Consider the following 13,818-nt stretch of genomic DNA (forward strand, 5'->3'; position numbering starts at 1 on the left):
GTTAGGGTTGGTTTTATGTTGGTTTGAGCATGGGGTTAGTGTTAGGGTTAGGGTTAGGTTCAGTGTTAGGGTTAGGGTTTGGTTAGTGTTAGGGTTAGGGTTAGGGTTAGGGTTAGGGATAGAGTTAGGGTTATGGTTAGGGTTAGCATAGATGTGATAGGGTTAGTGTTAGGGTTAGGGTTAGGGTTAGGGTTAGGGATAGGGTTAGGGTTAGGCTGCGATAGGGTTAGGGTTAGGGTTAGGGTTAGGGTTAGGGTTAGGGTTAGGGTTAGGGTTATGGTTAGGGTTAGGGTTAGGGTTAGGGTTAGGGATAGGGATAGGGTTAGGGTTAGGCTGCGATAGGGTTAGGGTTAGGGTTAGGGTTAGGGTTAGGGTTAGGGTTAGGGTTAGGGTTATGGTTAGGGTTAGGGTTAGGGTTAGGGTTAGGGATAGGGTTAGGGTTAGGGTTAGGGTTAGGGTTAGGGTTAGGGTTAGGCTTAGCATAGATGTTATAGGGTTAGGGTTAGGGTGCGATAGGGTTAGGGTTAGATTCAGAGTTAGGGTTAGGGTTAGGGTTAGGATTAGGTTCAGGGTTAGGGTTAGTATTAGGCTGCGATAGGGTTAGGGTTATTGTTAGGGTTAGCGTAGATGTGTGGCTGGGATTAGGTTTGGGTTAGGGTTAGAGTTAGGGTTAGGGTTAGCGTAGATGTGGGGCCGGGATTATGTTTGGGTTAGGGTTAGGATTAGGGTTAGGGGTTAGCGTAGATGTGGGGCCGGGATTAGGTTAGGGTTAGGGTTAGGTTCAGGGTCAGGATTAGGTTCCACTTGAGGGTTAGAGTTAGGGTTAGGTTGGGGGGGTGTGTGGTGGAGGGTTAGGGTTAGGGTTAGGGTTAGGGTTAGGGTTAGGGTTAGGGTTAGGGTTAGGGTTAGGGTTAGGGTTAGGGTTAGGGTTGGAGTTAGGGTTAGGGTGGGGGTGTGTGGTGGAGGTTGTTTTGATTAATTGGGTTAGGGTTAGGGTTAGGGTTAGGGTTAGGGTTAGGGTTAGGGTTAGGGTTAGGGTTAGGGTTAGGGTTAGGGTTAGGGTTGGAGTTAGGGTTAGGGTGGGGGTGTGTGGTGGAGGTTGTTTTGATTAATTGAGGTGGCGATAGGGTTAGGGTTAGGGTTAGGGTTAGGGTTAGGGTTAGGGTTAGGGTTAGCGTAGATGTGTGGCTGGGATTAGGTTTGGGTTAGGGTTAGAGTTAGGGTTAGGGTTAGCGTAGATGTGGGGCCGGGATTATGTTTGGGTTAGGGTTAGGATTAGGGTTAGGGTTAGCGTAGATGTGGGGCCGGGATTAGGTTAGGGTTAGGGTTAGGTTCAGGGTCAGGATTAGGTTCCACTTGAGGGTTAGAGTTGGGGTTAGGGTGGGGGGTGTGTGGTGGAGGGTTAGGGTTAGGGTTAGGGTTAGGGTTAGGGTTAGGGTTAGGGTTAGGGTTAGGGTTAGGGTTAGGGTTGGAGTTAGGGTTAGGGTGGGGGTGTGTGGTGGAGGTTGTTTTGATTAATTGAGGTGGCCTACCATTGGATAGTATGTTCCCTATCCCTGCAGTGCCATACTCTGAGTGGGAGGATTTGGGGCTGAGAGAATGGTCCAATGCTATCGACTGGGTGTGGAACCTGCACCTTCACACTGGTGACTTGTACAGAGATATCTCCTTGTGGGGGGGTGTTGGACAAAGATCATGTCCATGATAAATCTGGCATCAGTCAGAGAGACCGAGAGAAGACTGGGAGAGACGTAGCTCCAGGGAGCTCTCCGATCCTGCCCTTGTGAGGTGTTCCCAGTAACCAATGATGCAGGATGGAAAAGGTGTCACTGGGATCTCAGAAGACAGTTTATTGGGATACCAACAAATCACAGGGAGAAGTCTTTTTTTACCTGAATTGGCCTGAAATAGGTGGTACAACAGTTGGGGGAAACCCATGATATCGAGAGAGACCTGAGGCCTACGTGGTCAGGCTGTGCAGTGCGGTTACCATGGTGACCCATGCCCTATGATCTGTCTTTCAGAAACCTCAGCCAAGGAGGGCCTCCTGCTTTGGTGTCAGCGCAAGACAGCTCCTTACCGTAACGTCAACGTACAGAATTTCCACATCAGGTAAGGGGCACCGGTACTGGTATGGGCATGGGGTGGGGGTGGGTTGGGGGGGGTGGGATAGGGATGCCACCCATCTTCCACAGCACACCACACCCAACACCTCCCCCCAATCCCACACTCTATCCCAACCTTACTCCCCAAAACCACATCACATTCCCAAACCCACAACCCAACGCCAAATCTCTTCACATACCCCAACCCACATCCCAGCCCCATCCCAAACCCACATCCCAAACCCCATCACATACCTCAACCCAAAACCCAATCCCCATCCCATTCCCCAACCCACACCCCATTCCCCAACTCATACCCCATCCCCATCACCTACCCCCAACCCAAACCCCATCACATATCCAACTCACACCTCATCCCATTCCCCAACCCACACCCCATTCCCCATCCCATTCCCCAACCCACATCCCATCCCATCCCAAACCCACATCCCAAACCCCATCACATACCTCAACCCAAAACCCAATCCCCATCCCATTCCCCAACCCACAGCCCATTCCCCAACTCATACCCCATCCCCATCCCCATCACCTACCCCCAACCCAAACCCCATCACATATCCAACTCACACCTCATCCCATTCCCCAACCCACACCCCATTCCCATCCCATTCCCCCCCCCCCAACCCACACCCCATCCTCCATGATAGGGAGTGGGGTCGTGAGGAAACAGGGGAGTGATGGAGATGTGAAGAGGGTGGGAGTGAGGGAATGAGGAGTGAGGATGGCAGCAAGGGAGAGGGTCGAGGTGAGGGCGTGTGGGACAGGGGAGTGAGGGTGGGGGGAATGAAGCAGGGGAGAATTGTGGGAATGGGTGTGAATGAGGGAGCTGAGGAGAGGCTGAGGGAGATGGGGATAGGGTTGGTCAGTGTATTAAGGAACTTCCTCACGAGGGGCGTCCGTTTGGAAACGTCCTGCTCCACCTTTCTACTTTCCTGTGACTAAACTGCCTTCATTTTCTCTCTCTCTCTCTCTCTGTCTCTCCCTCTCCGTCTCTGTCTCGGTCTGTCTCTCGGAAGCTGGAAGGATGGCCTCGCGTTGTGCGCTCTCATCCACAGACACAGGCCTGACCTCATCGATTACTCTAAACTCAGAAAGGTCCTCCATTTCCTTCTCCATCTGCTTCACTCGAGTGAACCGTGACCCAACGGCCAAACACATCAATGGAGTCTCGTCCCAACGGCCAAACACATCAATGGAGTCTCGTCAAGGAGATAGGGAGGGTATAGAGAAGGAAGGAGGGAGAGAGGAGAGGATAGAGAGAGAGAGAGAGAGTGTGGGGGGGAATGATAGAGACACGGGGGGGGGGGATAGAGAGAGGGAAGGATGCATAGATCGATGGATAGAGAGATGAACAGATAGAGACAGAAGGATAGACATTCAATGGATAGAAATAACAAGAGGGAAAAGTGGAAGGATAGAAAGATTGCAAGGATAGAGAGATCAAAGGATAGAGAGATGGTGGATCAATGGATAGAGAGATGGATGGATCAATGGATAGAGAGATGGGTGGAGAGGTGGTTTGATGACTAGAGAGATGGATGGATGGAAGGGTAGAGAGATTCCCATCGGGTCAGGGACATGATGGGCTAGGATCAGCCTGATCAGAGAGCCAGGTTAGAGGGGCTGAATGGCCTGCTCCTTTCCTCCCGGTGAGCCTTTGTATTCCTGGGTTGGCCTTGATCCTCTGGAAGATTCTAGAAGGGCTGGGTGGGGTCAGACCTGAGCACAAACCTCCCAAGGGATTCCCTCCTGTGGAGGGGGTGTGAAGTGGGGTGGGATGGGGGGGGAGGGAGTCACGCTGGTAGTGAGCTGTGCTCAGGTGGATATCACGGAAGGATTTGGTAAGGCCTGGGGAGGGAGGCTCTCACTTCTCTCTCATCATCCCCTTCCACACTCACTCTCTCTGTCTCTCTCTCTGTCTCCCAGGATGATCCCATTGGAAACTTAAACCAGGCTTTTGAAGTCGCTGAAAAATACCTGGATATTCCCAAAATGTTGGACGCTGAAGGTGATGACTCTCTCCATCCCCCCTCCCTCTCTCTGTCCATCTCCATCCCCCTCCCTCTCTCTCTCCATCTCCATCCCCCTCCCCCTCTCTCTCCATCTCCATCCCCCTCCCCCCTCTCTCTCCATCTCCATCCCCCTCCCTCTCTCTCTCCCATCTCCATCCCCCTCCCTCTCTCTCTCCATCTCCATCCCCCTCCCCCTCTCTCTCCATCTCCATCCCCCTCCCCCTCTCTCTCCATCTCCATCCCCCTCCCTCTCTCTCTCCATCTCCATCCCCCTCCCCCCCTCTCTCCATCTCCATCCCCCTCCCTCTCTCTCTCCATCTCCATCCCCCTCTCTCTCCATCTCCATCCCCCTCCCTCTCTCTCTCCATCTCCATCCCCCTCCCTCTCTCTCTCCATCTCCATCCCCCTCCCTCTCTCCATCTCCATCCCCCTCCCTCTCTCTCTCCATCTCCATCCCCTTCCTCTCTCTCTCCATCTCCATCCCCCTCTCTCTCTCCATCTCCATCTCCCTCCCTCTCTCTCTTCATCAATTTATATCTTCTTTTCTATCTCCATTATCTATCTCGTTCCCTCTTTCTCCATCTCCCTCCCTCTACCTCCATCTCCCTCCCTACCTCTCTCTCCATCTCCCTCTCTCTCTCTCTCCATCTCCCTCCCTACCCCTCTCTCCATCTCCCTCCCTCTACCTCCATCTCCCTCCCTACCCCTCTCTCCATCTCCCTCCCTACCCCTCTCTCCATCTCCCTCCCTCTACCTCCATCTCCTACCTCTCTCTCCATCTCCCTCCCTACCTCAGTCTCCATCTCCCTCCCTCTACCTCCATCTCCCTCTCTCTCTCTCTCCATCTCCCTCCCTACCTCAGTCTCCATCTCCCTCCCTCTACCTCCATCTTCTCTCTCTCTCTCTCTCTCTCTCCATCTCCCTCCCTACCTCAGTCTCCATCTCCTCCCTCTACCTCCATCTCCCTCTCTCTCTCTCTCCATCTCCCTCCCTCTATATCTCCATCTCCCTCCCTACCTCTCTCGCCATCTCCCTCCCTCTACCTCCATCTCCTTCCCTCTCTCTCTCTCTCCATCTCCCTCTATATCTCCATCTCCTTCCCTCTCTCTCGCTCTCTCCATCTCCCTCTATATCTCCATCTCCAGTCCTGCTCCCTTGCTCTTTTCCCAATCCCTCTCTCTGTTTATCCAGTCCCTCTCTCTCTTTCTTCAATCCTCCCCCCCTCGATCTCCACCTCCTTCCATCTCTCTGTCTTCACCCCCTCCCTCTCTCTGTCTCTCTATCTCAGCAGTGGGCGGTATGAACATACCAAAGGAGCCACTCGGCCCCCTCAGTCTGATCCTCCTATCCACTGAGATCGTGGCTGGTCTGATTAAACCCAATTTCCTCCCCTTCCCCCCCCAAAACGATCCTCTCAAATTGGCCTTGCTGTATCCAGTGACACTGACTGTCCCCCAATCTCCGGGAAGGGGGGGGGAGGTGGAAGAATTCCACAGACTCATCCTCATCTCCGTCTACAACGGGAGATACCTCATCCTCAGAGTGTACCCCCCCCCCCCACGAGGGGGAACCATCCCCTCTCCGCGTCATCACCCCACCGCGGTCAGGACCTTCCCACCTCAGGATGGTCACCAGGACATTCCCTGGGGGACTCCGACCGCTCCCACCGTTCCCGAAGTACCCCAGGAAGCAGCCGAGTGACCATCCCGTGAGCTGTCTCTGGGGTTGGGGGGTCCGTTCCTTCTGCAAACACAGAGGTGGGAACGCCACGCGAAACAGCCTCAGATGTGGCCCCACCCACGGCCTGGACAATGGGGCCCTCTCTGTCCCTATCCCGTTCCCCTGGCAACAATGACCCCCCACCCTCAGCTTCCCGGTCACTCCCTGAGGGTGCTGACCAACGATCCGGGACCTCGTGGAGAATCCCAGCTCGTCCTGTTCCCAAGGGACGTGGCGCTTGGAGGGTGGGCTGTTGGGGGTGGGGGGAGCGAGAAAGGTGGGTGAGGACTGTGATCTCTACAACGGGCTTCCTCTAACGTTCACTCTATCTCTCTGCACCCCCCCCCCCTCTCTCTGCGTCCCTCCCGACTCCCCTCAGACATTGTTAACACACCAAAGCCGGACGAGAAAGCCATAATGACCTACGTCTCGTGTTTCTATCACGCCTTCGCTGGAGCAGAGCAGGTACGGTCCAAAAGAACATACCAGCTGCTTCTGACTGATCGCTGCTGGGAGACAGAGATTGGCCTCAGGGCCCCAGGGAGGACGGCCACCCAAACTAACTCTCCTCCCGATAGCAGCCCGATATCTTTCACATTCTCCGACAGGGCCCGCTCCCTCAGCACTGACCCTCCGACAGTGCCCGCTCCCTCAGCACTGACCCTCCGACACCACCCGCTCCCTCAGCACTGACCCTCCGACAGTGCCCGCTCCCTCAGCACTGACCCTCCGACACCACCCGCTCCCTCAGCACTGACCCTCCGACAGTGCCCGCTCCCTCAGCACTGAACCTCCGACACCGCCCGCTCCCTCAGCACTGACCCTCCGACACCGCCCGCTCCCTCAGCACTGACCCTCCGACAGTGCCCGCTCCCTCAGCACTGACCCTCCGACACCGCCCGCTCCCTCAGCACTGACCCTCCGACAGTGCCCACTCCCTCAGTACTGACCCTCCGACACCGCCCGCTCCCTCAGCACTGACCCTCCAACAGTGCGGCACTCCCTCAGCACTGACTCTCCAACAGTGCCCGCTCCCTCAGCACTGACCCTCCGACAGTGCCCGCTCCCTCAGCACTGACCCTCTGACAGTGCCCCACTCCGTCAGCACTGACCCTCCGACAGTGCCCGCTCCCTCAGCACTGACCCTCCGACAGTGCTCACTCCCTCAGTACTGACCCTCCGACAGTGCCCACTGCCTCAGCACTGACCCTCCGACAGTGCTCACTCCCTCAGTACTGACCCTCCGACAGTGCCCACTCCCTCAGCACTGACCCTCCAACAGTGCCCCCTCCCTCAGCGCTGACCCTCCGACAGTGCCCACACCCTCAGCACTGACCCTCCGACAGTGCGGCGCTCCCTCAGTACTGACCCTCCGACAGTGCTCACTCCCTCAGCACTGACCCTCCCACAGTGCGGCGCTCCCTCAGCACTGACCCTCCCACAGTGCGGCACTCCCTCAGCACTGACCCTCCGACAGTGCCCACTCCCTCAGCACTGACCCTCCGACAGTGCGGCGCTCCCTCAGCACTGACCCTCCGACAGTGCGGCACTCCCTCAGCACTGACCCTCCGACAGTGCGGCACTCCCTCAGCACTGACCCTCCGACAGTGCCCGCTCCCTCAGCACTGACCCTCCGACAGTGCCCGCTCCCTCAGCACTGACCCTCTGACAGTGCCCCACTCCCTCAGCACTGACCCTCCGACAGTGCCCACTCCCTCAGCACTGACCCTCCGACAGTGCGGCGCTCCCTCAGCACTGACCCTCCGACAGTGCTCACTCCCTCAGTACTGACCCTCCGACAGTGCCCACTCCCTCAGCACTGACCCTCCGACAGTGCTCACTCCCTCAGTACTGACCCTCCGACAGTGCCCACTGCCTCAGCACTGACCCTCCGACAGTGCTCACTCCCTCAGTACTGACCCTCCCACAGTGCCCATTGCCTCAGCACTGACCCTCCAAGAGTGCCTGCTCCCTCAGTACTGACCCTCCAACAGTGCCCACTCCCTCAGCACTGACCCTCCAACAGCGCCCGCTCCCTCAGCACTGACCCTCCCACAGTGCGGCACTCCCTCAGCACTGACCCTCCGACAGTGCCCACTCCCTCAGTACTGACCCTCCGACAGTGCCCACTCCCTCAGCACTGACCCTCCGACAGTGCACACTCTCTCTGCACTGACCCTCCGACAGTGCCCACTCCCTCAGCACTGACTCTCCGACAATGCCCACTCCCTCAGCACTGACCCTCCCACAGTGCCCACTCCCTCAGCATTGACCCTCCGACAGTGCCCTCTCCCCCAGCACTGACTCTCCGACAATGCCCACTCCCTCAGCACTGACCCTCCCACAGTGCCCACTCCCTCAGCATTGACCCTCCGACAGTGCCCTCTCCCTCAGCATTGACCCTCCGACAGTGCCCACTCCCTCAGCACTGACTCTCCGACAATGCCCACTCCCTCAGCACTGACCCTCCCACAGTGCCCACTCCCTCAGCATTGACTCTCCGACAATGCCCACTGCCTCAGCACTGACCCTCTGTAAGTGGCACTGACCCTCCGACAGTGCCCACTCCCTCAGCACTGACACTCTGACAGTGTGGCACTGACCCTCCAACAGTGCTCACTCCCTCAGCACTGACCCTCCAACAGTGCCCACTCCCTCAGCACTGACCCTCTGACAGTGTGGCACTCTCTCAGCACTGACCCTCCAACAGTGCCCACTCCCTCAGCACTGACCCTCCGACAGTGCCCTCTCCCTCAGCACTGACCCTCCGACAGTGCCCTCTCCCCCAGCACTGACCCTCTGACAGTGCCCACACCCTCAGCACTGACCCTCTGACAGTGCCCACTCCCTCAGCACTGATCTTCCGACAGTGCCCACACCCTCAGCACTGACCCTCCGACAGTGCCCTCTCCCTCAGCACTGACCCTCCAACAGTGCCCACACCCTCAGCACTGACCCTCCGACAGTGCGGCGCTCCCTCAGCACTGACCCTCCCACAGTGCGGCACTCCCTCAGCACTGACCCTCCGACAGTGCCCGCTCCCTCAGCACTGACCCTCCGACAGTGCCCGCTCCCTCAGCACTGACCCTCCGACAGTGCTCACTCCCTCAGTACTGACCCTCCGACAGTGCCCACTCCCTCAGCACTGACCCTCCGACATTGCCCGCTCCCTCAGCACTGACCCTCCGACAGTGCCCATTGCCTCAGCACTGACCCTCCAAGAGTGCCTGCTCCCTCAGTACTGACCCTCCAACAGTGCCCACTCCCTCAGCACTGACCCCTCTGACAGTGCCCACTCCCTCAGCACTGACCCTCCAACAGCGCCCGCTCCCTCAGCACTGACCCTCCCACAGTGCGGCACTCCCTCAGCACTGACCCTCCGACAGTGCGGCACTCCCTCAGCACTGACCCTCCGACAGTGCCCACTCCCTCAGTACTGACCCTCCGACAGTGCCCACTCCCTCAGTACTGACCCTCCGACAGTGCCCACTCCCTCAGCACTGACCCTCCGACAGTGCACACTCCCTCAGTACTGACCCTCCGACAGTGTGGCACTCTCTCAGCACTGACCCTCCGACAGTGCCCACTCCCTCAGCACTGACTCTCCAACAATGCCCACTCCCTCAGCACTGACACTCTGACAGTGTGGCACTGACCCTCCAACAGTGCCCACTCCCTCAGCACTGACCCTCCAACAATGCCCACTCCCTCAGCACTGACCCTCTGACAGTGTGGCACTCTCTCAGCACTGACCCTCCAACAGTGCCCACTCCCTCAGCACTGACCCTCCGACAGTGCGGCACTCCCTCAGCACTGACCCTCTGACAGTGCCCACTCCCTCAGCACTGACCCTCCGACAGTGCGGCGCTCACTCAGCACTGATCCTCCCACAGTGCGGCACTCCCTCAGCACTGACCCTCCCACAGTGCGGCACTCCCTCAGCACTGACCCTCCGACAGTGCCCACTCCCTCAGTACTGACCCTCCGACAGTGCTCACTCCCTCAGTACTGACCCTCCGACAGTGCCCACTCCCTCAGCACTGACCCTCCGACATTGCCCGCTCCCTCAGCACTGACCCTCCGACAGTGCCCATTGCCTCAGCACTGACCCTCCAAGAGTGCCTGCTCCCTCAGTACTGACCCTCCAACAGTGCCCACTCCCTCAGCACTGACCCCTCTGACAGTGCCCACTCCCTCAGCACTGACCCTCCAACAGCGCCCGCTCCCTCAGCACTGACCCTCCCACAGTGCGGCACTCCCTCAGCACTGACCCTCCGACAGTGCGGCACTCCCTCAGCACTGACCCTCCGACAGTGCCCACTCCCTCAGTACTGACCCTCCGACAGTGCCCACTCCCTCAGCACTGACCCTCCGACAGTGCACACTCCCTCAGTACTGACCCTCCGACAGTGTGGCACTCTCTCAGCACTGACTCTCCGACAATGCCCACTGCCTCAGCACTGACCCTCTGTAAGTGGCACTGACCCTCTATAAGTGCCCACTGCCTTAGCACTGACCCTCCGACAGTGCCCACTCCCTCAGCACTGACACTCTGACAGTGTGGCACTGACCCTCCAACAGTGCTCACTCCCTCAGCACTGACCCTCCAACAGTGCCCACTCCCTCAGCACTGACCCTCTGACAGTGTGGCACTCTCTCAGCACTGACCCTCCAACAGTGCCCACTCCCTCAGCACTGACCCTCCGACAGTGCCCTCTCCCTCAGCACTGACCCTCCAACAGTGCCCACTCCCTCAGCACTGACCCTCCGACAGTGCCCTCTCCCTCAGCACTGACCCTCCAACAGCGCCCGCTCCCTCAGCACTGACCCTCCCACAGTGCGGCACTCCCTCAGCACTGACCCTCCGACAGTGCCCACTCCCTCAGTACTGACCCTCCGACAGTGCCCACTCCCTCAGCACTGACCCTCCGACAGTGCACACTCTCTCTGCACTGACCCTCCGACAGTGCCCACTCCCTCAGCACTGACTCTCCGACAATGCCCACTGCCTCAGCACTGACCCTCTGTAAGTGGCACTGACCCTCTATAAGTGCCCACTGCCTTAGCACTGACCCTCCGACAGTGCCCACTCCCTCAGCACTGACACTCTGACAGTGTGGCACTGACCCTCCAACAGTGCTCACTCCCTCAGCACTGACCCTCCAACAGTGCCCACTCCCTCAGCACTGACCCTCTGACAGTGTGGCACTCCCTCAGCACTGACCCTCCGACAGTGCCCTCTCCCTCAGCACTGACCCTCCGACAGTGCCCTCTCCCCCAGCACTGACCCTCTGACAGTGCCCACACCCTCAGCACTGACCCTCTGACAGTGCCCATTCCCTCAGCACTGACCCTCTGACAGTGCCCACTCCCTCAGCACTGATCTTCCGACAGTGCCCACACCCTCAGCACTGACCCTCCGACAGTGCGGCGCTCCCTCAGCACTGACCCTCCCACAGTGCGGCACTCCCTCAGCACTGACCCTCCGACAGTGCCCGCTCCCTCAGCACTGACCCTCCTACAGTGCCCGCTCCCTCAGCACTGACCCTCCGACAGTGCTCACTCCCTCAGTACTGACCCTCCGACAGTGCCCGCTCCCTCAGCACTGACCCTCCGACAGTGCTCACTCCCTCAGTACTGACCCTCTGACAGTGCCCACTCCCTCAGCACTGACCCTCCGACATTGCACGCTCCCTCAGCACTGACCCTCCGACAGTGCCCATTGCCTCAGCACTGACCCTCCAAGAGTGCCTGCTCCCTCAGTACTGACCCTCCAACAGTGCCCACTCCCTCAGCACTGACCCCTCTGACAGTGCCCACTCCCTCAGCACTGACCCTCCAACAGCGCCCGCTCCCTCAGCACTGACCCTCCCACAGTGCGGCACTCCCTCAGCACTGACCCTCCGACAGTGCGGCACTCCCTCAGCACTGACCCTCCGACAGTGCCCACTCCCTCAGTACTGACCCTCCGACAGTGCCCACTCCCTCAGCACTGACCCTCCGACAGTGCACACTCCCTCAGTACTGACCCTCCGACAGTGTGGCACTCTCTCAGCACTGACCCTCCGACAGTGCCCACTCCCTCAGCACTGACTCTCCGACAATGCCCACTGCCTCAGCACTGACCCTCTGACAGTGCCCTCTCCCCCAGCACTGACCCTCTGACAGTGCCCTCTCCCCCAGCACTGACCCTCTGACAGTGCCCTCTCCCTCAGCACTGACCCTCCGACAGTGCCCTCTCCCCCAGCACTGACCCTCTGACAGTGCCCTCTCCCTCAGCACTGACACTCTGACAGTGTGGCACTGACCCTCCAACAGTGCCCACTCCCTCAGCACTGACCCTCCGACAGTGCCCTCTCCCTCAGCACTGACCCTCCGACAGTGCCCTCTCCCCCAGCACTGACCCTCTGACAGTGCCCTCTCCCCCAGCACTGACCCTCTGACAGTGCCCTCTCCCTCAGCACTGACCCTCCGACAGTGCCCTCTCCCCCAGCACTGACCCTCTGACAGTGCCCTCTCCCTCAGCACTGACCTTCCGACAGTGCCCACACCCTCAGCACTGACCCTCTGACAGTGCCCATTCCCTCAGCACTGACCCTCTGACAGTGCCCACTCCCTCAGCACTGATCTTCCGACAGTGCCCACACCCTCAGCACTGACCCTCCGACAGTGCCCACTCCCTCAGCACTGATCTTCCGACAGTGCCCACACCCTCAGCACTGACCCTCCGACAGTGCCCTCTCCCTCAGCACTGACCCTCCAACAGTGCCCACACCCTCAGCACTGACCCTCCGACAGTGCCCACTCCCTCAGCACTGACCCTCCGACAGTGCCCTCTCCCTCAGCACTGACCCTCCGACAGTGCCCTCTCCCTCAGCACTGACCCTCCGACAGTGCCCACTCCCTCAGCACTGACCCTCCGACAGTGCCCTCTCCCTCAGCACTGATCCTCCGACAGTGCCCGCTCCCTCAGCACTGACCCTGTGACAGTGCCCACTCCCACAGCACTGATCCTCCGACAGTACCCACTCCCTCAGCACTGACCCTCCGACACTGTCCACTCCCTCAGCACTGACCCTCCGACAGTGCCCACTCCCCCAGCACTGACCCTCCGACAGTGCCCTCTCCCTCAGCACTGACCCTCCGACAGTGCCCTCTCCCCCAGCACTGACCCTCTGACAGTGCCCTCTCCCTCAGCACTGACCCTCCGACAGTGCCCTCTCCCTCAGCACTGACCCTCCGACAGTGCCCACTCCCTCAGCACTGACCCTCCGACAGTGCCCGCTCCCTCAGCACTGACCCTGTGACAGTGCCCACTCCCACAGCACTGATCCTCCGACAGTGCCCACTCCCTCAGCACTGACCCTCCGACACTGTCCACTCCCTCAGCACTGACCCTCCGACAGTGCCCACTCCCCCAGCACTGACCCTCCGACAGTGCCCTCTCCCTCAGCACTGACCCTCCGACAGTGCCCTCTCCCCCAGCACTGACCCTCTGACAGTGCCCTCTCCCTCAGCACTGACCCTCCGAAAGTGCCCTCTCCCTCAGCACTGACCCTCCGACAGTGCCCACTCCCTCAGCACTGACCCTCCGACAGTGCCCGCTCCCTCAGCACTGACCCTCCGACAGTGCCCGCTCCCTCAGCACTGACCCTGTGACAGTGCCCACTCCCACAGCACTGATCCTCCGACAGTGCCCACTCCCTCAGCACTGACCCTCCGACACTGTCCACTCCCTCAGCACTGACCCTCCGACAGTGCCCACTCCCCCAGCACTGACCCTCCGACAGTGCCCTCTCCCTCAGCACTGACCCTCCGACAGTGCCCTCTCCCCCAGCACTGACCCTCTGACAGTGCCCACTCCCTCAGCACTGACCCTCCGACAGTGCTCACTCCCTCAGCACTGACCCTCTGACAGTGCCCACTCCCTCAGCACTGACCCTCCGACAGTGCCCTCTCCC

The 13,818-nt window shown here is 59.4% G+C and overlaps 1 protein-coding gene across 2 annotated transcripts in view; it reads left to right on the top strand.

Moving 5' to 3' along the window:
- The window catches only part of LOC140457139 (alpha-actinin-2), a 127,128-nt gene that overhangs the window by 54,594 nt on the left and 58,716 nt on the right, over positions 1–13,818 (top strand). The window contains exons 1-4 of one of the 2 annotated variants that reach the window (XM_072551176.1): positions 2,029–2,112; positions 3,143–3,221; positions 4,053–4,134; positions 6,237–6,322. The exons of the other annotated variant lie outside the window; for it this stretch is intronic. Of the exons in view, the coding sequence (XP_072407277.1) occupies positions 4,119–4,134; positions 6,237–6,322 (102 nt within the window). The 5' untranslated portion in view covers positions 2,029–2,112; positions 3,143–3,221; positions 4,053–4,118. Of the gene's footprint in view, positions 1–2,028; positions 2,113–3,142; positions 3,222–4,052; positions 4,135–6,236; positions 6,323–13,818 lie in introns of those variants that run through there. 2 annotated transcript variants of the gene reach the window in all.

Source organism: Chiloscyllium punctatum, chromosome 31 (assembly GCF_047496795.1).
Source record: "Chiloscyllium punctatum isolate Juve2018m chromosome 31, sChiPun1.3, whole genome shotgun sequence".
NCBI lineage: Eukaryota > Metazoa > Chordata > Chondrichthyes > Orectolobiformes > Hemiscylliidae > Chiloscyllium > Chiloscyllium punctatum.